At 44.0% G+C, this 23,138-nt stretch overlaps 1 protein-coding gene across 1 annotated transcript in view; it reads right to left on the bottom strand.

Moving 5' to 3' along the window:
• The window catches only part of LOC146009695 (uncharacterized), a 64,620-nt gene that overhangs the window by 40,532 nt on the left and 950 nt on the right, over nt 1-23,138 (bottom strand). Inside the window, exon 2 of the mRNA XM_083150152.1 lies at nt 22,357-22,611. Coding sequence (XP_083006278.1) covers nt 22,357-22,611 — 255 coding nt within the window. The remainder of the gene's footprint in view (nt 1-22,356; nt 22,612-23,138) is intronic.

The raw sequence follows: 23,138 nt of genomic DNA, 5'->3' as shown, positions 1-23,138 counted from the left end.
TCTTGTTTGGGTTCAGAATTTGCAGTCCTTATGTGAATTTCATTTGACCATTTCACTATTTGCTCAAGTGTTGTGAGGACTTTGTATGCAGACTTGCCTATACCATTGGACGCCTCTAACTCCTTTTTAAATTGGATATGGTTTTGACAATTCTCCCCTCTAAAGCTTTGCCAGAAATCCATCCTCGGATTATGAATAGAATAAAGTGAGGGGACATTGTTAATGATATTGAATTTTTTATAAACCCTTTGAGTTCCAAATTGGAAAAATTTGGGTTGTTTACGCTAAAAAAGAGATGTTCAAGGGGAAACATGCTTAACATGTACAAATATATCAGGGGCCAATATAACGAATCGTCAGGCAACTGTTTTACTTTGAGAAAGGACTCTACGACATGTGGGCATGAGTTTAGACTAGAGGCGAGAAGATTTCTTACCCCCTTTTTTTACTGTAGAACTCTCGTCCTGGAGAAGTGGTGTCGGCAGAGACAATAAATACATTTTAAATTAGGTTGGACAATCATCTATTGGGGAAAAACATCCAGGGGTACAAATAACAATCATCATCTGTACATAATTAAATCAGATTTCAGGTTATATATGGGATGAAGCAAATAGATCATGCACATTAATAAAGAAGGCTGAACTTGGTGAATGCAAGTCTTTATTCAGCCTTAACTACTATGTAACTATGTAACAAGTGAATTTGTCAAAATAGGTGGGAAAATTGCCAAGCAAACATTTTTATTCATCATAATAACCTGTAATGTTTACCTTATATAGGAGATATAATCATTTTTTTATACAATTTTTTTTTTAAAAATGATATAACAAATGGAAGCGACACTGAAATTTTTAACTGATATTTTGCAAATCTCTCACAGAGGTGTTGGCATTTTTATGGGATATTTTTGCACATCTCTCATAAAGATGTTGGCACTCAAATAGTTAAAAAGATATTTCTCAGCAGGGCCCTTCTGAGCAGTAGCTTCAAAAAACCAGGTAATGTGTATGCGCCTTATGTTTTGTGAAAACTGAAAGATTAAACAAAAGCTATCTTCAAAGATATCTTTAGCAGCCAGTAGACCATACATCCTAACCATACTTGCCTACCTTACCCTCTCCATGAGGGAGTGGAAGGAGGGTAATGTATGATTGCCATCACCTGTGAGCTAGGCAATTGATAAGAAAGGTGTTTCAGCACAGGTGATGGCAATCATACATTACCAGGGAAGTCCAGGAGCAGAGCATTTTCTCCTTGAAGGAGAGGTCAGATGAGCAAGTATGTTCCCAACATGACCCTCTCCAGGAGGGACAGAATGCTCTGTTTCTGGATTTCCATCTTAACTTATAATTGCCATCATTTGTTTTAAACAGGTTAATTGATAAGAAAGGTGTTCCAGCACAGGTGATGGTAATCATAAATTAAGAGGAAAGGCCAGAAACAGAGCATTGTGTCAATCCTGGAGAGGGTCATGTTGGGAGGTATAGTAAACCTGTCCTTTGCGATATAGTCAGGATAGAGCTACATGTACAGACAACAGATATGAACAGCAAATACTTTGTGCATGCTAGACAATATACACGATATTGTGCAGATCGCATACCTCCCAACATGACCCTCTCCAGGAGGGACACTTTCCTCTTAATTTATAATTACCATCACATGTGTTGAAGCACCTTTCTTAGCAATTTACCTGTTTCAACACAGATGAGGGTAATCATAGATTAAGAGGAAAGTCCAGGAGCAGAGCAATGTGTCCCTCATGGAGAGGGTCATGTTGGGAGGTATGCATATCGTTGACAATTTCATCTGATGTTTATTCTCCTTTAGACCGTCTTCTGATTAAGAGCTTAATTTTGTAATGTGTTATTCATGTACAAAAATTTACGATTTACCATTGTATTTTATTGTATTATTTTTGTGTTGTACAATAAAATACGAACTGAAGGGGAAAAAAAGGATATCACCAGCAACCAATTAATGCTGACAGTCTTATAAATACACCTGAGACCAATCCCAATGAGTCAATCAGCCCATCCCAGGCTGCATGAATGAAATGAATGTTAGCACCTGTAACACCTGTAGGCATTAGAGAGTGCCAAGGTAACCAATGTAACTGACATGCAGTGAATTACGTAAGGCTGACATTGTTTTTGTTCTGAGATCTGACACTACTTGACAAATATCCAGCAATGAATTACTATATTTTAAGTGGTTTTATAAAGACTTACGCGTCATACTCAAACTTACGTTACATGTCACCAGTATATCCAGTACAGTGATGCTTGTTTGTGCCTAATGCACCTGGAGGAGTGGCAGTCTCATAGCTACAGTCCGTCTAAGACACCTCACCTGTCCAAATCAATGCCTCCTTTCAAGTTTAATTCCCCCCTTGGGTTTTGCTGATGCTGCCCAACTGTCTGTCAGGTCATGGATTTGTTTTGATTCACTGTGCAGGTCTGGTTAAAACTTTAGTGAATAGGTGACATGTCATGATGCAAAAATGAAGGAATACAGGCAGCCAATACACACTAGGGCAGTGGTTCCCAAACTTTTTTGAATTTCAGCACCCTAGAGCAGGGGTGTCCAAACGTTTTGCGACGAGGGCCAGATTTGGTGAGGTGAAAATGTGGGGGGCCGACCATTCAGCCTGACATTCGTTGAATCATTAACCACATCAGAATGGTCCCTCACTCGGCTCCCATTCACTCTATATCCCCCAAACTGCCCCTTCACTGTATTTCCCCCAGCCTGCCCCCATTCACTGTATGTCCCCCAGCCTGCCCCTCCTTCACTGTATGTCCCCCATTCACTGTATGTTCCCCACTCTGCACCCATTCACTCTGTTCCACAGCCTGCTCCCCTTCTCTTAAATGTCCATCAATGCCTCCATTCATTGTATGTCCCCAAGCCTAAACCTCCTTCACTGTAGGACTCCCATTCACTGTATGACCCCCCATTCACTATGTACCCCACTCTACCCCCATTCACTGTATGTCCCCCAGCCTGCCCCTGCTCCCCCTTCTCTGAATGGCCATCACTGCCTCCATTCACTGTATGTCCCCCACTCTGCCCCCTCCCTTCTCTGTATGTTTCCCAGCCCCTTGTGTGAGCCAGAGGAAGGAGAGGCAAAGCAGGCACTGCAAGGACAAGAGATGCTTGGGCTCCCGCTGCTGCATGTTATGGGAGCAAACTTCCCCCTTGCTGCCCCCCTCCCCACACACTGCAGTCACTGTGATTGTGGAGCAGGGTGATATACAATTGCAGCAGCAGGGGTAGGACGCCAAACACATCTCACTGTGACTGCCGGCACCTCCTCACTGCAGCAGGCAGCAAGGTAAAGGCGCGCTCGCCGGGGTCCCACCTTTATTGTCCTGTGCTGTGCTTCCCACATCTGATGCTCTGCCTGCTTCCAGCTGGAGTATCAGAATTGTTTTCACAGCACACCAAGGCCAAAAGTTTCTTATTGAGAAATTTAGAAAAACATTAAATTAAGTAAATTGTGTCATTCTTAGGACTAGTTATGTGGTGAGAGACAGTATTTGCTTATGTTTGTCCAGAAGCAAATCACTAGTTTTGCCTATTATACTGACTAGTTTAAATTTAAATCACTTCTGGACCGTCAACCCGAGGCACCCTTCCAAGTGTCCCAAGGCACCCCAGTGGGCCAAAGCACACAGTTTGGGAACCACTGCACTGTGAATATGGACCTCCTCGTTCACTCTAGGGTTGGTATTGGCCTGGTGATGAGCAGTGTCTGGTGGCCTTTAAACATGATGCCCGGCATTCACGTCACAGAGTCCATTCTTTGTTTCATCAGATCAGAGAATTTTTTTTCTCATGGGATGAAAGTCTTTCAGGTGCATTTTGTCAAACTCCCGGCGGGCTGCCATGTGCTATTTACTAAGGAATGGCTTCTGTCTGGCCACTCTAACATACAGGCCTGATTTGTGGATTGCTGAAAAGATGGTTGTCCATCTGGAAGGATCGTTCCTGGTTGTTCTAAACATCTTCCATTTGCTCATTGAGACCTTTAAAGCAGCAGTCATAGGACCTAATTCAGCAAGGTTCACTGAGCCATGGTCATTCTCTGCTTAGCGAGCTCCAAAATGCCACCAGCAGCCCTGCCAATCATCTGCCCCCCTGCTGCCAAATCACCTTGGTACCATGCAAGGGGATTTACACAAACACATCCCCTCACATGCGGCCGAAGGACAGAGAAATCATTTGATGGTCACCGACCATTGAATGATTTCTCTCCCCTTAAATGTCAGTCAGAACTGAATCTTATTTCCTTCGGTGTCTGCATCAGCCCCCCTCATTCCCAGGGAGATACCCAGAGTTTTCATGGGGACACCCATAAAATGCTGGGCGTTCCCTGGACCGGCCTGATGTCTGCCCCCTTATTCACTCCATAATACACGCGTGCCCATGTGCAGACTCCCAAACCATTGGAACGGGGCCGAATTTCCCCCATTCCAATCACTATTGAATTAGGCCGATATTTCTGTACCCTTTCCCAGATTTGTGCCTCAAAACAATCCGGTCTCGGAGGTCTACAGATGATTCCTTTGACTTCATGCTTGGTTTGTGCTCTGACATGCACTGCAGTGTTGGACCTTATATAGACAGGTGTGTTTCTTTTCAGATCATGTCCAATCAACTGAATTTACCACAGGTGGACTCCAATTAAGCTGTAGGAACATCTCAAGGATGGTCAGTGGAAACCGGATGCACCTGAGCTCAATTTTGAGCTTCCTGGCAAAGGCTGTGAATACTTATATACATGTGATTTCTTATCTTGAATGACTTAAAACAGAAACTTTTCCTGAAGTGGATAATTGCCTCCATTTGAAATATAACTATACTATACTTTGTATTGCATCCCGTCCCTATCAAACCAGAAATGGAGAAATCACCACTCTTGTTTAACAAAGTTTCTTATTGAGTCTTAGTTTATGGTGGATACCATGGATATGTGAAATAAAAGCTAAAGAACATATCATTGCAAATAATTAATAAACAATCAATCTAGAAACTATTATAGTGTGAAGTCACAATTTAGACCAAAGGGGTATTAAAGTGTTTAATTGTCCATTTAATTCCATACCGTGCAATATGTTTTTCCATGTTCTTATTTTTTCCATTTTCCTTGTATAACAATTTATTTGGGGGGGGGGGGGGGGGGGGGGGGTTCTGAGTGCATGGTCCATTTATAATATTGTAAATATATTTCGGCCATTTGGACTTTTAAGTTTCTAGATGTTTTTCCCATAAAAGTGAGATTTCATTCACATTCATCAGATAGATGACATTTCTTGAGTGGCCATGAACTGGATTTCAAAATCACTCTTTATTGATATTTTTCTTTGATGTCATGCTTTTGCACATAATACAATCACTACATTGATAAAAGCCTTTGGTGCTGGTGATGGTACAGTTGAGTGATGTCCTCAATAGTATCCCCAGTGAACTTTTCACCAACTTATGTTTTAAATGAATCTGCCCTTTTGTAAATAAAGGTATGTTTGTTTAGTAAAGTTTTCTAAAAAATTAGGTTATCTCTAAGGATGTTCAAGTTTTAATTTTTTATAATGGGTTTTACCTATGAGCATCATCCTTAGTGATAAATGCAAACTTATACTTAGCAGAGGTGGATTTTGACCTCATGGGGCCCTAGGCAAGATACTGCTTTGGGGGCCCTCCTCCCTCCTATCCTTAGGAATATACTTTTGTTGCTGATTGCAGGTGGATCACTAGAATACTTTAACAGTTGCAATCCCGAGAATTTTCCGCGCTGTGCCTCAATGCCCAGTCTGTCAAGCCCGGAAAATTCTTGGGATTGCCACTGTTTGGAGCCGGGCTCCCTCCCCTCTGCGGCGCCACCTCCTCTTCCCCCCCCCCCCCTCCCCTCCGGGTTTCTTATTGAAGTCCCCGGCGCCGGCTTATGACAAGCCGGCTGCCGGGGACAGTGATGCAGCTCAGGAGACGCAGGTCCGGGTAGCCGCTGATTGACAGTGCAGTGGCACTGCCCGTACCTGGGGAGGTAGTGGTGTTTTTTTTTTTAAGGGAGTGCTCCCCATAAAAAACTCGCCCAGTGGGGAGCGCTCCCAAAAAAAAAGCCACCACTGAAGGGGTTAATGCACTCACAGTCTACCGATAAATGCTCAGCTGTTTGAACATCTGAGTAAAAATTTGAATCAGGCTCTAGGGGTAAAAATTAATAGGATAAGAGATTCAGAAAGTCAGAGATTTCATAAGAAATCTCTTGTTTTTTTAAAAGTGGCAATCATTTACACTGCAAAACCAGTATGATTTGAAATTGTCAATGATTGCCGCTTTAAAACAACTGGAGATTTCTTACCAAATCTCTCACTTTCTAAATCTCTCCTCCTATTAAATTTCATCCTAGGTCTTTTTGAAGTAGACTTTATATCTGTGTCACATTTAAATTAAAGTGACTGCCCACATACAGTGGATGAGAGCATTTTGTGTGGCCAAACATTTTTATTATTAACCCCTTCCCGACATTTGACGTATATATACGTCATGGCCGGGATGTACTTCCCGACACATGACGTATATATACGTCATGACTTTAAACTGTCCCCGCGTCTATAGACGCGGGGACAGTTTAAACATGTCTGCTGTCCCTGACAGCAGACATGTCCCAGCATGTCCAGGGGGGGCGACGATGCCTCCCCCCCGTCGGCGATCGCTGTGATTGGCTGTTCAATGTGAACAGCCAATCGCAGCGTTTTCCTGTGTTACCGGCGAATATGACGCTCGGTAACACAGGTGTCAATCACCGCCGGGTGGGAGGGGGCGTGAGGGGGTCACCGGTGATGACCACACCTCACCCCACCTGCCCCCAAGGCTGTGATTGGTCCGTCGGACCGACGGACCAATCACAGCCATAGCGCGTTATTTAAACTAACGGTGACTGCGCTGCAGACGCCATTCCGGTCTGGAATTGCGTGCAGAGCGGTCACCGGCCAATCTGTCATGATATACATACCTGATCCTTGCCTGATACTTGCCTGATACTTACCTGATCACCGCTGGTAGCGTGCTGCCAGCAGCTGGATGCTTACTGGATCTTGTCACTTCCTGTGTGCTGCTGCTGCAGTGTCATAGAGTGACAGATAGTGAGAGATAGTCAGAGATAGTCAGAGATAGTGACAGAGAGGGATAGAGAGTGCTATATTTTGTGTCTGCTGCACCCCCTTTTGTGCTGATCAGTATATCTGTGCTGATCAGCAACTTTTTGGGGGTGCAGGGGTTATTTTTTTTATATATATACCTGTCAGTTGCACCAAAGCTTGTGCTGCCTGTGCAACTGACTGCTGCCCCCCTGCTGCCCCCCCTTTTGTGCTGATCAGTATAAATTAACTGATCAGCAACTTTTTGGGGGTCCAGGTTTTTTTTTTTTATATATATACCCTGTCAGGTTGCACCCACAGTTGTGTGCCTGCTGCCCCTCACTGCTAATCAGTGTTGCATCACTGCATCACTGATCTGCAGGTTTTTTTTGGAGAGTGCAGTGGGGTTTTGTTTTTACACCCACGTTGCTTTTGTGGGTGTCCTGTGGCCGCTGAGCGCTGATCAGTGACGTACATCACTGAACAGCATTTTTGGCACAGGGTTGATATAATTTTTTTTCTGCAGTTTTTTTAAATTGTTTCTTTTTTGGAGAGCGCTGTAGTTTTTTTTTTTTTAAATTGTTTTTACACCCACGTTGCTTTTGTTGGTGTCCTGTGGCCGCTGAGCGCTGATCAGTGACGTACATCACTGAACAGCATTTTTGGCACAGGGTTGATATAGATTGTAAGCTTGCGAGCAGGGCCCTCCTACATTTTGACTGTCTGTAAATACCCTGTTTTGTTTCACTGTCTGCTATTGTAAAGCGCAACGGAATATGCTGCGCTATATAAGAAACTGTTAATAAATAAATAAATAAATATAATTTTTTTTTTTTTTTGGGATCAAATTCCTGTTGCCTTTGAGCGCTGTTCAGTGACGGACGTTACTGACCAACATCTGTGCTCAATTTTTGGCGCAGGACCTTTTTTATTTTTTATTTTTTAACCCCTTCAATTTTTTTTTTTTTATTGGGATCAAATTCCTGTATAAAGTATTTTTTTTCTGCACTACATACACACGACACACTACATACCCCCGTGTTGAAATAAAGTTTGTACCCCCCCTACACTATACACGTGTTGAAACATTACACTTACAGAAACACAAAAATAAAAATGGCATCCCAAATGTCATCCCAAATGTCATCCCAAATGTCATCCCAGTCATCCAGAAGAATGTATTCAGCGGAGGAGGCATATGCCATGCTTGCCTCTGACTCTGACACAGCCAGTGATGCAAGCGGGGAATTTGAAGGATTCGTCTTAAGCTCCTCTTCCTCCTCTAGTGATGAGGGACCCCCTCAAAGACGCCCCCGTAGAGCAGCTGAGACCCCCCCCCAAAATGATTGATCCCGTATGGACCCCACCACCAGACAATTTTGAGCCCCAGGTTCCTGAGTTTTTGGCCATCCCAGGAATCCAATTTGATTCAACAGGTCTCAGAGAAATTGACTTTTTCAAATTATTTTTCTCTGATGATTTTATAAATTTAATGGTGGACCAAAGTAATTTATATGCCCAGCAGTTTATTGCTCAAAACCCCACGTCATCATTTGCTAGGTGGACCCCTGTAGATGCAGTAGAGATGATGACGTTTTGGGGTCTGGTGTTACATATGGGCATAGTAAAAAAGCCAGAAATTAGGCAATATTGGAATACAGATGTTCTGTACAGCACCCCACTTTACCGTATGGCCATGGCTCGGACTCGTTTTGAGACAATCCTTAAATTTTTACATTACACCGATAATGCACAGTGCCCACCCAGAGATGATCCCACCTTTGACCGGCTATTCAAAGTCAGGCCGGTCATTGATCATTTCAGTGCCAAATTTGCAGAGATGTACATCCCTGAAAAATTTATTTGTATCGACGAGTCCCTTATACATTTTAAAGGAAGGGTTAAATTCCGCCAGTACCTTCCCAATAAGAGGGCAAGGTATGGCATAAAAATGTATAAGCTGTGTGAAAGCACCTCAGGGTACACCCACAGGTTTAGGGTATATGAAGGGAAGGACTCAAGAATTGAACCGCCAGAATGCCCCCCCTCCCTCGTAGGTGTTAGTGGAAAAATTGTCTGGGATTTAGTGCACCCCTTCCTGGATAAAGGTTATCACCTCTATGTGGATAACTTTTACACTAGCATCCCCCTGTTTAAGGCCCTTGGTTCAAGAGGTACAGCAGCTTGCGGTACTGTGCGCAAGAACCAAAGAGGCCTCCCAAAAACGCACGTTGCCCAATTACTGAGAAGGGGTGAAAGCAGGGGAATATGCACCGAAAATATGTTGTTGGTCAAATATAAGGACAAGAGGGATGTCCTTATACTGACAACAATTCATGGAGACAGTACCACCTCCGTCCCTGTACGAGGTACCAGTACCCACACCTCAAAACCTAATTGTATCCTAGATTACAATAAGTACATGGGCGGAGTGGATCTTTCAGATCAGGTACTGAAGCCGTACAGTCCCCTGTGGAAAACAAAAATCTGGTACAAGAAGCTGGCCGTGTATATCATCCAGATGGCACTGTATAACGCTTACGTGCTATTCCGTTCTACCAGCCAGAGGGGGACATTTATGCACTTTCAAGAGGAAGTCATAAAGGGGCTAATATTTGGGAACCAGCAGGCAGAGGGCCCCAGTACTTCTAGTACTGGCCCCCGTATTGTACCAGGTCAGCATTTTCCTAACGAAATCCCCTCCACTGCAAAAAAGGGCAGGACACAAAAAAGGTGCAAAGTTTGCAATAAAAAGGGAATAAGAAAGGATACTATTTTCCACTGTGAAACTTGCCCCGACAAACCCGGCCTATGTATAAAGGAGTGTTTTAAAATATACCACACATCTATGGATTATTAGGTTCATCATTTCACCGTGCATCGGGGGTCTTGCTAATGCCACATAGCACCCACCATTCATTCCACCAGAATCTGAGCTGCAAAATCCAAAAATCACTCCTTCCCTTCTGAGTCCTGCCATGCTCCCAACTGGTATTTTTTGGTCACATATGAGGCATTGCCATACTCGGGAGAAATTGGGGCACAGATTTTGGGGTGCTTTTTCTCCTTCATACCTTATGAAAATGAAAAATTTGAAGCCAGAACTGCATTTTTGCGTAAAAAAATGTAATTTTTCATTTGCACAGCCCAGTTGTATCAAAATTGGTGAAACCCCTGGGGGTTTGAAATGTACACTATACCCCTAGATGAATTCCCTGAGGGGTGTAGTTTGCAAAATGGGGTCACTTGTGGGGGGGTTCCACTGTATTGGTGCTTTGGGGGTCTTGCTAATGCGACATAGCACCCACCAACATTCCACCAGAATCTGTGCTGCAAAATCCAAATATCACTCCTTCCCTTCTGAGTCCTGCCATTTTTTGGTCACACATGAGGCATTGCCGTACTCGGGAGAAATTGGGGCACAGATTTTGGGGTGCTTTGTCTCCTTCATTCCTTGTGAAAATGAAAAATTTTGAGCCAGAACTGCATTTTTGTGTAAAAAATGTAATTTTTCATTTTCACTGCCCAGTTGTACCACAATTGGTGAAACCCCTGGGGGTTTGAAATGTACACTATACCCCTAGATGAATTCCCTGAGGGGTGTAGTTTGCAAAATGGGATCACTTGTGGGGGGGGTTCCACTGTATTGGTGCTTCGGGGGTCTTGCTAATGCGACATAGCACCCACCATTCATTCCACCAGAATCTGTGCTGCAAAATCCAAATATCACTCCTTCCCCTCTGAGTCCTGCCATGCACCCAAATGGTATTTTTTGGTCACATGTGAGGCATTGCCGTACTCGGGAGAAAATGGGGCACAGATTTTGGGGTGCTTTTTCTCCTTCATACCTTATGAAAATGAAAAATTTTGAGCCAGAACTGCATTTTTGTGTAAAAAATGTAATTTTTCATTTTCACTGCCCAGTTGTACCACAATTGGTGAAACCCCTGGGGGTTTGAAATGTACACTATACCCCTAGATGAATTCCCTGAGGGGTGTAGTTTGCAAAATGGGGTCACTTGTGGGGGGGTTCCACTGTATTGGTGCTTCGGGGGTCTTGCTAATGCGACATAGCACCCACCAACATTCCACCAGAATCTGAGCTGCAAAATCCAAAAATCACTCCTTCCCTTCTGAGTCCTGCCATGCACCCAAATGGTATTTTTTGGTCACATGTGAGGCATTGCCGTACTCGAAAGAAATTAGGGCACAGATTTTGGGGTGCTTTTTCTCCTTCATACCTTATGAAAATGAAAAATTTTGAGCCAGAACTGCATTTTTGTGTAAAAAAATGTAATTTTTCATTTGCACAGCCCAGTTGTATCACAATTGGTGAAATCCCTGGGGGTTTGAAATGTACACTATACCCCTAGATGAATTCCCTGAGGGGTGTAGTTTGCAAAATGGGATCCCTTGTGGGGGGGTTCCACTGTATTGGTGCTTCGGGGGTCTTGCTAATGCGACATAGCACCCACCAACATTCCACCAGAATCTGCCATGCACCCAAATGGTATTTTTTGGTCACATGTGAGGCATTGCCGTACTCGGGAGAAATTGGGGCACAGATTTTGTGGTGCTTTGTCTCCTTCATTCCTTGTGAAAATGAAAAATTTTGAGCCAGAACTGCATTTTTGTGTAAAAAATGTAATTTTTCATTTTCACAGCCCAGTTGTACCACAATTGGTGAAACCCCTGGGGGTTTGAAATGTACACTATACCCCTAGATGAATTCCCTGAGGGGTGTAGTTTGCAAAATGGGATCACTTGTGGGGGGGTTCCTAAATTTTAGCATCTTATGGTGCCTAGAAACCTACATGGTGCCTAAAAAATAATCTCATAAAAAGGAGGCTCCAAAATCAAGTAGGTGCTCCTTCTATTATGAAGCCTGTGGTTTAATCAACGTGCACACTAGGGCCACATATAGGATATTTATGAAAACAAAAGAATTGGGGGAATCAATTTTTCATCACATTTCTCTAGTAAAATCTACTGTGTTCCTTAGAAAAATGTATTAAAAATTGAAAATCTGCAAAAAAAATGAAATTTTGAAATTTCACCTACACTTTGTTTTAATTCCTGTGAAACACCTAAAGGGTTAACAAACTTCCAAAATGCTGTTTTGAATACTGTAAGGGGTGCCGTTTTTGAAATGGCATAGTTTATGGGGGTGTCTCACATACAAGTCCCTCAAAGTCACATCAGAACTGAACTGGTCCCTAAAAAAAATCAGTGTTTGAAATTTTCTTGAAAATTTGAGAATTTGCTATTCATATTTTAAGCCTCCTAGTGTCCAAAAAAATTAAAAGGAGGTTGAAATAATGATGGAAACATAAAGTAGACATATGGTCTATTTTAGTTATTAACTATTTTGAGTGGTATGATTATTTGTCTCACAAGCAGAAAATTTAACATTTTGAAAATTGCTAAATTTTCCATTTTGTTACGACATTTTGGTATTTTTCACAAAAAAACACAGACTGTATCGACCCAAATTTACCACTAATTTGAAGTACAATGTGTCACGAGAAAACATTCTCAAAATCACTGGGATAAGTAAAAGCAAAAAAAAAGTTATCCCCACTTAAGTGATACATGTCAGATTTGAAAAAAAGGGCTCTGTCAGGAAGGCAAAAACAGGCTGCGGCAGGAAGGGGTTAAAGGGACTTTGAGAGTGTAGGCAGGTCCATGTGATGTCTCAATGCCATGCGATAATCGCTCAGTGCTCCACTGGAAATGTTTTGGATGGCCAAGATATCTTTATGGGGTCCCTTGGGATCTGCTGGGCCCTAGACAGATGACTAGGTTGCCTTGTGGAAAATTCTCCTCTGATACTTTTTTCGTTTGTTTTTTTACTTTTTTCCTTGCCTTCTTGTAAAACTTTCCTTTTGATATTCTTAACGTTTTCATTAGTAGTCTTAAATCAGTTCATTTGGACAGATGTTGGTTTCAAACCTTTTGCAAATTTCATTTTCTATTCATTATACTATTTATTTACTATTTCATTTATTAAAAGTGTTTTTGTCAGAACAGTTTCTTTTTAGTCTTTTCTAAATTTTCCTGTGGTATGTTCTCCAACCATCTCCTGTGATGTAAACTAAATCAATCAAATCAATACATACCTCCCAACATGACCCTCTCCAGGAGGGAGACAATGCTCTGCTCCTGGCCTTTCCTCTTATTTTATGATTACCATCACCTGTGGTGATACACCTTTCTCATCAATGAACCTGCTTAAAACAGGTGATGGCAATCATTAATTAAGAGAGAAGTCCAGGAACAGAGCTTTGTGTCCCTCCTCGAGAGGATCATGTTGGGAGGTATGTCAATATAAGAATTGGAGTCTGTAGGTCTCTTTATGTGTCATAGTGCAAATTATATCATTATTAATATTATCCACAAATTATAGAAACACAAAGTGCTAGTGCTAAAAGCTAGATGTATGTTAAAAAGATTAGTGTTTAAAAATTGACAAAAAGCTTCTTATGATTTAAGATTCCCTTTCTAAATAAAAACTATATCATTGATATAACACCACCATCCAACCAAGTTTGTTCTAATATTTGACTTTCTCAATAAGTCATGAACAAATTGGAGTAGCTGGCGGCAAACCTGGTACCCATAGCTGCACCTAAAATTGAAATACAATAGGAACCATTAAAATAAATATAATTTTTTTTCAAAATAAAATAAATATCTTCTAGAATAAAATCTTTGAGGTCAGTGGAATCTGTTTGATCAAAAATAGACCTTTTTGGACCACTCAATTATTGTATAGAGGAAACTAACATTGGCACTTGTGAGGATACAATCGAATTCCATTTAATATTTTTCTATTTTTCTTATTGTGCTCCCAGTGTCTTTTAAATATGAAGCATTTTTATTCACAAGAGACTGGAGATAAAAATCTGTCATGGCTGATAATTTAAAAGTACTACTGTTTGTACCAGCAATAGTGGGTCTTCCAGGTGGTTGAGTACAGTGTTTATGGATTGTATAATTGGTTGGGGTGTTTAAATTTTCAATGTTGATGTAATCCATCTAATTATTATTATTATTATTACGTCCTTGTTCCTGTATTGTTTTGTGTTCATTCTATCTGTTAATTGTCTTGAGTCCTATTGGAGAAAGATAATTATTATTATTTATACTTTGTTTACGAATGAACTTTTCAAGATCTTTAACCTCTTCAGACATATTGGCACATATGTGTATCTTTAATTTGAGTAAAATAATGGTTACTCAATTGCAAAGCTTTTTAAAGTTTGAATATATATTTATATATTTAAAACTATATTGATCAATATAATCAAAATTTAAAATTTATTTACAGACAATACATTTATAATTTCTGAGCATTTGATTGCCACACATGACAAATATTCAACAACAATTTTTAACAGTAGTGTATTTTTTCACCATAATATAATACAAATTTGGGGCAATAAAGAAACAGATACTCTAGATAATTGTAGGAATTTTGATTATATTCATCTAATTTTTTTTGCATTGTGTCTATGCAATTCAACGTAAATAGTAAGCATACACATTTGTGGACATTCAGTGTTCATGGGTATTTTTGGGTCACTGTATATTCTATATGTATTGTTGGTACTTGTTTCCTAGCACGGCCACACCGATTTCCATTGGGGTGGTTGTGTCGGAAAAATTGCGTCGGTCGCATCGCATGCGATTTGGTCGCATACGATGCGACCGACGCGACCGACCCGATTTTTTTATTGAATCAAATGTGAATAGGGTCCCTGGGACCCGATTTTACATTGGATTCAATGTAAAATATTCTCTAGACCCCCAATTTTACACCGTAAACCCCACCCCACGATTGACGCCAACCCGAAGCATAGCGAGCGCAGCGAGCCCGCGAGGGGCGGCGGTGCACGTCTTTCGACCTTTTCATTCCCCTACTATCCACGTCGGCGTGGAGTTGAGAATATAAAGTGTGGCGAGCGCAGCGAGCCACCGAGCCCGAAGCGTGGCGAGCATAGCGAGCCCCGCGAGGGGACGCGTATAACTCAGTGGCGGAACTCCCGGAGGCAATGGAGTCATCTGCCGCCGGGCGCCAGCCTTAAAGGGGGCAATGACTCCATTGCCCCCTGATGTTCCGCTCATTTGTAAGGTACCCTGAATTTAGGCATCGGTGCCATGCGGCGCCCCCTCCCCCTTGTCAGCTGATTGCTGCTGCAGCTGTACGCGCTGTGAGTCGGCCGGGAGACTCGCATCCAGTCAGTGCAGGACACTACAGGTGCCACACACTGTACAAGCTCCCGGCAGCACAGCCCCGCGCGGGAAGCGTCACCGGCTGGGTGTCAGCCAGCCCTCAAGCCAGCTTCCAGTCACCGGCAGCCGTTGAGGGCTTCCAGGGAGAAGCATCCCGCCGCGCCTTCCTCCAGCAGGCATTGAATTTGCGCAGCCTGCCGCCGGCCTCCTCCGCTCCCCCCCCCAGCAGTACATCTGCCACCGCCTGCGGGGAGGAGGGCCGAGAATACAGCCCAAATCGAAGCCTGCACAGCAAGCACCATCAGGAGAAGCCCTTGAAGCAGCAGCCGGTCAGCGAGCCTGAGGACATGAAGAAGGTACTGTACCTGTTCCCCCCCTCATCCCTCCCCATCACCTCCCACCCAGGCGGCCCCTGATTTGTATGCATGGTCCAGTGTGCCCACCACACTGTCTTTTTTCTTTCTCTGCCTGACACCCCCCTCTCTATGCCTGACACCCCTGTCATCCCATCCCTCTCTCTGCCTGACTTCCCCTCTAACCCCCTCTCACTTTGTACCTGAACTCTCTCTTACCCCCTCTCTTCTATCCTTTAAATAAACTCACCCTCTTCTCTCTCTATCCCTGACATCCTCTTGACACTCTCTCACTCTCCCCTCTCTTTCTTTACTTGACACTCTCTTTCCCTGACACTATCTCGCTCTAACCTCTAATTTCCTCACTTTATGCTGACACCCCCCTCTCCCTGACATTATTTCTTTCTTTGGGGGGGATGTATTAAAATACATTGGCGCCTCTCTCCGCCTCAACGCAGCGATGCTAGCACATATGTACTAACATATGCGGCTAGCTTTGCATTGCGGTGGGGTCTCCGTCACATCCCTTGGGGGGCGTTGCTAGGCTTCCTGGACCCTAAAAAAGGTATGCCAGGGGGGATGGGGGTCGGCATCTGCGGCGGGTGGCGATAGAAGCCCATAGGTTTCTATAGGGTATTATCACTCAAAGGTGAAGATACCCTGCCCAGCGAAGACGGGCAGCCAGATTTTATTACATTTGAAAATGCCGTAAAACCACTGAAAACACCCTGCCCTTCTCTCTTTCTCCATTATTCTCTTTCTCTCCCTCACTCCCCTTAACTCTCATTCTCCCTCTCTCTAGCTATCTATCAATAGGGGGGCCCAAATTTTTTCTTGCCTCCGGGCAACATGGACGAACTTACGCCACTGGTATAACTTCACAGGTATACGCGTCCCCTCGCCACGCTTCGGGCTCGGTGGCTCGCTGCACTCGCCACACTTTATATTCTCAACTCCACGCTGACGTGGATAGTAGGGGAATGAAAAGGTCAGAGGACGCGCACCGCCGCCGCTCGCCACGCTTTGGGTTCACGTCAATTGTGGGGTGATGACGGGGACATATATAATGTGAAATGGGTCATATTGGCCCATTTCACATTTTTTACTATGTGAGATGGACTTAATCAAGTCCATCTCATCTTGTGCCATTATAATGGCACAAGACCGACGCGATGCTCCCGATTTCAATGTTAAAAAATATTTTAACATTGAAGCCTATGGCAAAATCGCGGGCATCGCGTCGGTCGCGTCGGGGCCAATGTTAATGGTCGCGACCGACGCGATGCCCGCGATTTTCCCTTTGCCGGCAAAATGGACCTGATTTCAAAGGAAATCGGGTCCATCGCGGGCATTGTGTACCTTAACCTAAAGGTACACGATGCCCGCGATTGTGGCCGTGCTAGGAAACAAGTACCGTATTGTTTTGGCCAGTGCTTATGCAGTTAGATGACTGAGTGCGGGACTGCGACATGTCTCTGTGTGGTTCCATAGCTGGTTGCTGTCACAGGGGTAATGGCTGTGCTCTGATTGGCACCATGAGAAAGTGAGAAAGCCAATCAAACCTAGCAATGTTCTCTTTTGCCAGCAGCAGCCTAGAGAGGGGAGGGGCTGAGACAGATTATTGGTGAACACAATTTGACTTTTTTACATTGGGAAGATAATTGTATTGGTAATTTAGATGTGTCCACTTTTGTCATTGCTGTAAGCTCCAAATTTCCGCACCCGCCCACCGGTGGGTCATTTTTGGCATGTACATGCTGCAGCCTTTCACAGTGAAAGCAAATATATAAAAGGACACATCTGTATAATCTCTACATATGCAGGAATACATTGCAATATGTCATCTCCAAATGGGACAGAAAACAAAAGGAGAGTGTGGTGCGAATGGTGCTGCAGAATGGAGCACAGTGTCAGACACTTACATGGAAATTTGCATGCAGTGCCCTGCTGCAAGCCCAGATATAAGAGGACACATCTGTATGCCCAACTAACAAGGACATATGCTGTCAAACAATACAGCAATATGGGGTGAATTAGCAGTAAAATCACTGCACAGACATTTAGAACCCACTGCCTGCACTGGGTATACCATTGATGCCATTACTCACCCATATTGGACAACATGCTTTCTGCGGTAGTGCCCAGCTGTTCAGCCCGCGACCATGTATGTTCATTAGCAGTAGCCAACTTGCAGCTTTATCCATGGTGAAAAAATCTTTTTATTGGTTTTTAGCCCACTCTGAATATATGTTTTATTATTGTTTGTACTGAACATTGTTATAAGTAAATCTTAGGTTTTATTCCTGTATACTGTACATCGGGTATTTATTGAGAATTACTGAAAAGTATCCAAGTGCCAGTGGAGAATTTACGAATGGCAACCACTCAGCTGCTCTGTATAGTTCTATAAGCAGTGGCGGTTTTTACCTATGGCCCCCCCCCCCCCCCAGGTAAAATCCACCACTGTTCCCTGCCTAAGTGAACCCATATGCAGTCTCTGAGACTGCACTGGCTTCACTGTGACTGACAGTGACTTCCTATTGGAAGTCCGACCTGTCAGTCACCCAAGGCAGTCCCATTGGGAGGTGTTCCCTCCCTTTGGGATGCCTCTACATGGGCTGCTGATTGGCAGCCCATTAAAACTGGATTCCGCGCATGTGCAGTACAAGGACGATACTGTGCATGCGCCGGACCAAGGAACCGGAATATGCCTCTGGGAGATGCTGCAAAAACAGCCCATAGAGACTGGGGGGCGGCGCATGTGCAGTACCGAAGAAGCTACTGTGCATGTGGGACCGACGGCTGTGGCTGGGACCCTTTGACCGCGTTTGACGACGGCAGGGATGAGCACAGCGGCAGCAGCGGAGGAGGAAGCTCGCAAGGTGGCAGCCCCCTTCTCCGCAGAGGAAAGGGCCACCGCTGTCTATAATTATGCAAATTATAAATGTTACTTCACTGCTTCATACATTTACAAAAGGGTGCGCTAAGTAAGCTATAGGTAAAGTGCAGGCTGATGTGTACATTGTGTGTATGTAGCTTACACTGCAGATCAATATATGAGGTACTCTGGTGCAGCCAGGAAGCACTGACCACAGTGAGGAATGCAGAAATGCAAAGGAATCAAAAACACTATTGTACACAATGGAGTTTGCACAGAGGAGACAGCAATAAGTGACTGGAGTCTGTGGTTAGTGTCCACCAAAGGTGACTGATGACATGAAGCACATTGGAAACTGTGGGTAGCACCCAGTAATAAAGACTGGTGCTGGGAGTATCAATAGAGCACATTGGAGACTGTGGTGCATACCCAGTAGTAATGACTAATTCTAGTAGGTCTAGTGAAGATGTTTGCATGGAAAACATACACTAAATTATTACCATCTCTAACTATAAAGAAACATTCTACCAGTTAAATAACGCTCTGAGTGCCAACATCTATGAGAGATGTTCAAATTATCCAGCCATACAAAATGTTGTGTCAAAAAAGGATTATGTTTCCTATATAAGGTGAACATTACAGGTCATTATGAGGAATACAAAGGTTTGCTTGGCATTTTCACACCTATTTTGACAAATTCACTTGGCACTCAAAGGGTTAATAAACATCTGCAATTTGACTTTAAAAAAATATGTAATTCATCACCTGTCACAACAAAAAAAATCACTTACGAAAATCTGCTCCTTTTACAGAGCCAGCTTCTCAGAAGTGTGATACACACAGGAACTGCAGGATGCTGGGAGCAGGGCCGTCATAACAGCGGCGCAGGCCCCTGGGCAAAACAATTCACTTCCCCCCCACCCCACTATGTATTAGTATGTAAACTGTACATATTATAGATACATGTGGAGCTGCATAGTGGCAGCCTACAGCATTACATGCAGGAGGGGGCAGGCGGAGAATATAGGGAACTGTGATAATAGGGTCCACTAGGAGAAAAGTTTCCTCCTCCTATGCACCATGCCTTTAAAGAGTCTGGAAAGTGCACAAAATTCCTGATAAACTTATGTAGGGTACACACCAGGACGACCACCGTCGTATACGACCGATAGACGACCATGGATAGATTTCCCTTGGACTTCCCGGGAGCTCCCAGGCAGTCCCCAGCAAACGATTAGCAAAAATTGTGGTTTTTTTGCGGAACGATCTAGATCCGATCCCGATGCGCCTGCTAAGGTCGTTAAGACGGTCGGATCGCTGGTTTTTGTTTTTTTGCAAGAACACATGCGACCGTCGTCAGATTGGCCTTTGAAATTTGAATGAAGGGGCTGGACTAGCAGAGGGGGATAGGAATAGCAGCAGCCATTTTAAACCAGTGTATTTCTGCTTTGTTACTAGTGAGGCTTGGTTATACCTGCTGAACGCTGGACATAGCTATTTACACATTACTTTGTTTTGCCTGCCATTACAAAGTGTCTTTTAACCCTGCACTATGGAGAATGCAGTGATGGGTAGTCACCAGCAACAGTACCTGCTCTATTATGCAGTGTTGAAGCTCAGACGTCAGAGAGCCCAGCGCAGGAGAGAAAGATCATGCTGGACAAAGCAGTGGCTACTTCAGCGTCAGACTCGTTCGCACATGCCACTGCTCAGGGACATCAGGGAAAATAACCCAGACGATTTTCGTAACTTCTTGAGGATGGATGATGCCACATTCCAGGAATTGCTGCGTCTGGTGACTCCCCACATCGAGAAGCAGGATACCAAGTATCGCATGGCTATCCCTGCTGAGGAACGGCTGGTGGTGACCCTGAGGTTTCTGGCGACAGGACGGTCTCTTGCTGACCTAAAGTTTGGATCCCTCATCTCCCCGCAAGCTTTGGGCCTCATCATCCCGGAGACCTGCAAAGCCATTGTGAAGGTGCTGCAGTACCAGTATTGCAAGCTAAGGATGAAATATACACCGTACATTTTATTGTGCAAACAAAATATTTTTATTTATAATTTAGGCCTAGGACAGAAACAGAAATAGGCCTTTCATAGGTAAAACATGTAAAATAGTAAATAGATTTATTGTGTCAACACAAATATATTATAATACCATATATAAAAGATATCGTACAAAAACACACACTATATATAAACATTTAAGTATGTATGACCCAGTTTAAACTTTCCCAATAAGTATGGGCTACTGTGTGGCAGAGGATGTCTGCCGCAGATATGTAAAGGCTGCGGCCCACATGGTGCATGGCGCAGATGCAATGGTCCCGGCCCCATTGATGTGCGCCATACGACATGTGAGCAGTGGCCATCACATACCTGCAGCTGAGACCATGTCTGACGCACAGTACCCCATACTATTGGCAAAGAAAAAAGGGCAATAAATGGAGTTTGCTCTCCAGATTGAGGAGAATCCTGTTCTCCCTCTGGTAATGCAGGTACAGGTAGCAGCATATAAAAAGAAAAAAAAAGACACTCTGGTAACTTCTGAAACAGGCCCTTACAACAGTAGGGATAAGGTACTGTGTGGCAGAGGATGTCTGCTGCAGATATGTAAAGGCTGCGGCCCACATGGCGCATGGCGCAGATGCAATGGTCCCGGCCCCATTGATGTGCGCCATACGACATGTGAGCAGTGGCCATCACATACCTGCAGCTGAGACCATGTCTGCCGCACAGTACCCCATACTATTGGCAAAGAAAAAAGGGCAATAAATGGAGTTTGCTCTCCAGATTGAGGAGAATCCTGTTCTCCCTCTGGTAATGCAGGTACAGGTAGCAGCATATACGTAGAAAACCAAGAAAAAAACACTCTGGTAACTTCTGAAACAGGCCCTTACAACAGTAGGGATAAGGTACTGTGTGGCAGAGGATGTCTGCTGCAGATATGTAAAGGCTGCGGCCCACATGGCGCATGGCGCAGATGCAATGGCCCCGGCCCCATTGATGTGCGCCATACGACATGTGAGCAGTGGCCATCACATACCTGCAGCTGAGACCATGTCTGCCGCACAGTACCCCATACTATTGGCAAAGACAAAAGGGCAATAAATGGAGTTTGCTCTCCAGATTGAGGAGAATCCTGTTCTCCCTCTGGTAATGCAGGTACAGGTAGCAGCATATAAAAAGAAAAAAAAAGACACTCTGGTAACTTCTGAAACAGGCCCTTACAACAGTAGGGATAAGGTACTGTGTGGCAGAGGATGTCTGCTGCAGATATGTAAAGGCTGCGGCCCACATGGCGCATGGCGCAGATGCAATGGTCCCGGTCCCATTGATGTGCGCCATACGCCATGTGAGCAGTGGCCATCACATACCTGCAGCTGAAACCATGTCGATGGTAAATGATAAAATAGCCTATTTTTTAAGACAGATCCTCAAAAACAGGAGACTCTGGATCTTCTATCAGTAAAGAACTGTAAAATTGACGGTACTGGGGGGGTTGAGAAGGCTGTGTAGGTGTTGACTGGGTATGTGTTGGAATTGTGCTCGACTGGCCTGGTACGGTGGCAGGCGGAGTAGGCACTGGTGATTCTAATGACAGTGGTGTGTCTGGTGCACTACCCTTGCCAACTATTTTAGTGCCACTGTTGAGATACCCTAAACTGCCATTATACACCAACTCCATGCATAACTTTTCAAAAGAAAGTTGCTGGTCCGGAGCCATGTTGCAAACACACACTGCCACATAAGTGAAGTAGTTGTCATGTTTGTCCGGGTTTCTTTGCGGGACTCGCTGTGCCCGCATCATAAATTCTTCATGTGCTGCTGCTTCTCCTTTTTTTCCTTTGCCACGCATTTTTTTGGCACGGGGGAGTGGTGGAGTGGGTTCCAGGGTGGGTGGCGGAGTGCGTGCCGGAGTAGGAGCTTCGCTCGATGTGCATGCATTATCAGATAGGACAGATAGGTCTGGGGTTGCAGGTGGGTAGTCACCAAGCTGTAAAAAAATTGAACATGTTTACTAATCAATTCTATTTACTTCTAATTTCAGTTCCCTACCAGCGTGAATGAATGGAAAGTCATCGCAGAGGAGTTTGAACAGCGATGGAACTTTCCAAATTGCGGTGGAGCCATTGATGGCAAACATGTCCGCATAGCCCAGCCTATCAATAGTGGTTCATACTACTTTAATTACAAGGGCTATTTTAGCATTGTACTAATGGCTGTGGTGAATGCGAACTATGAGTTTATCTTCCTGGATGTAGGAAGGAATGGCCGTGCATCGGATGGTGGCACTTTCAAGGACACAAAGTTCTACGAAAGACTCATAGCGAACACCCTTCACTTGCCATCTGTCCAGGAAACTAAACAGGGGCTTAACTTTGTGTTTGTGGCAGACGAGGCTTTTGGCCTGCACAAGCATGTCATGAAGCCATATGCGCAAAGGGGTCTGACTCATGACAAAAGGATCTTTAACTACAGGCTATCCAGGGCACGGCGTGTTGTGGAAAATGCTTTTGGCAT

This window comes from Crinia signifera, chromosome 6 (genome assembly GCF_055691185.1).
Source record: "Crinia signifera chromosome 6, ASM5569118v1, whole genome shotgun sequence".
In the NCBI taxonomy this organism is placed as follows: Eukaryota; Metazoa; Chordata; class Amphibia; order Anura; family Myobatrachidae; genus Crinia; species Crinia signifera.
Note: the sequence above shows the minus strand (reverse complement) of the source record. Positions and strands in the feature narration are given on the sequence as shown.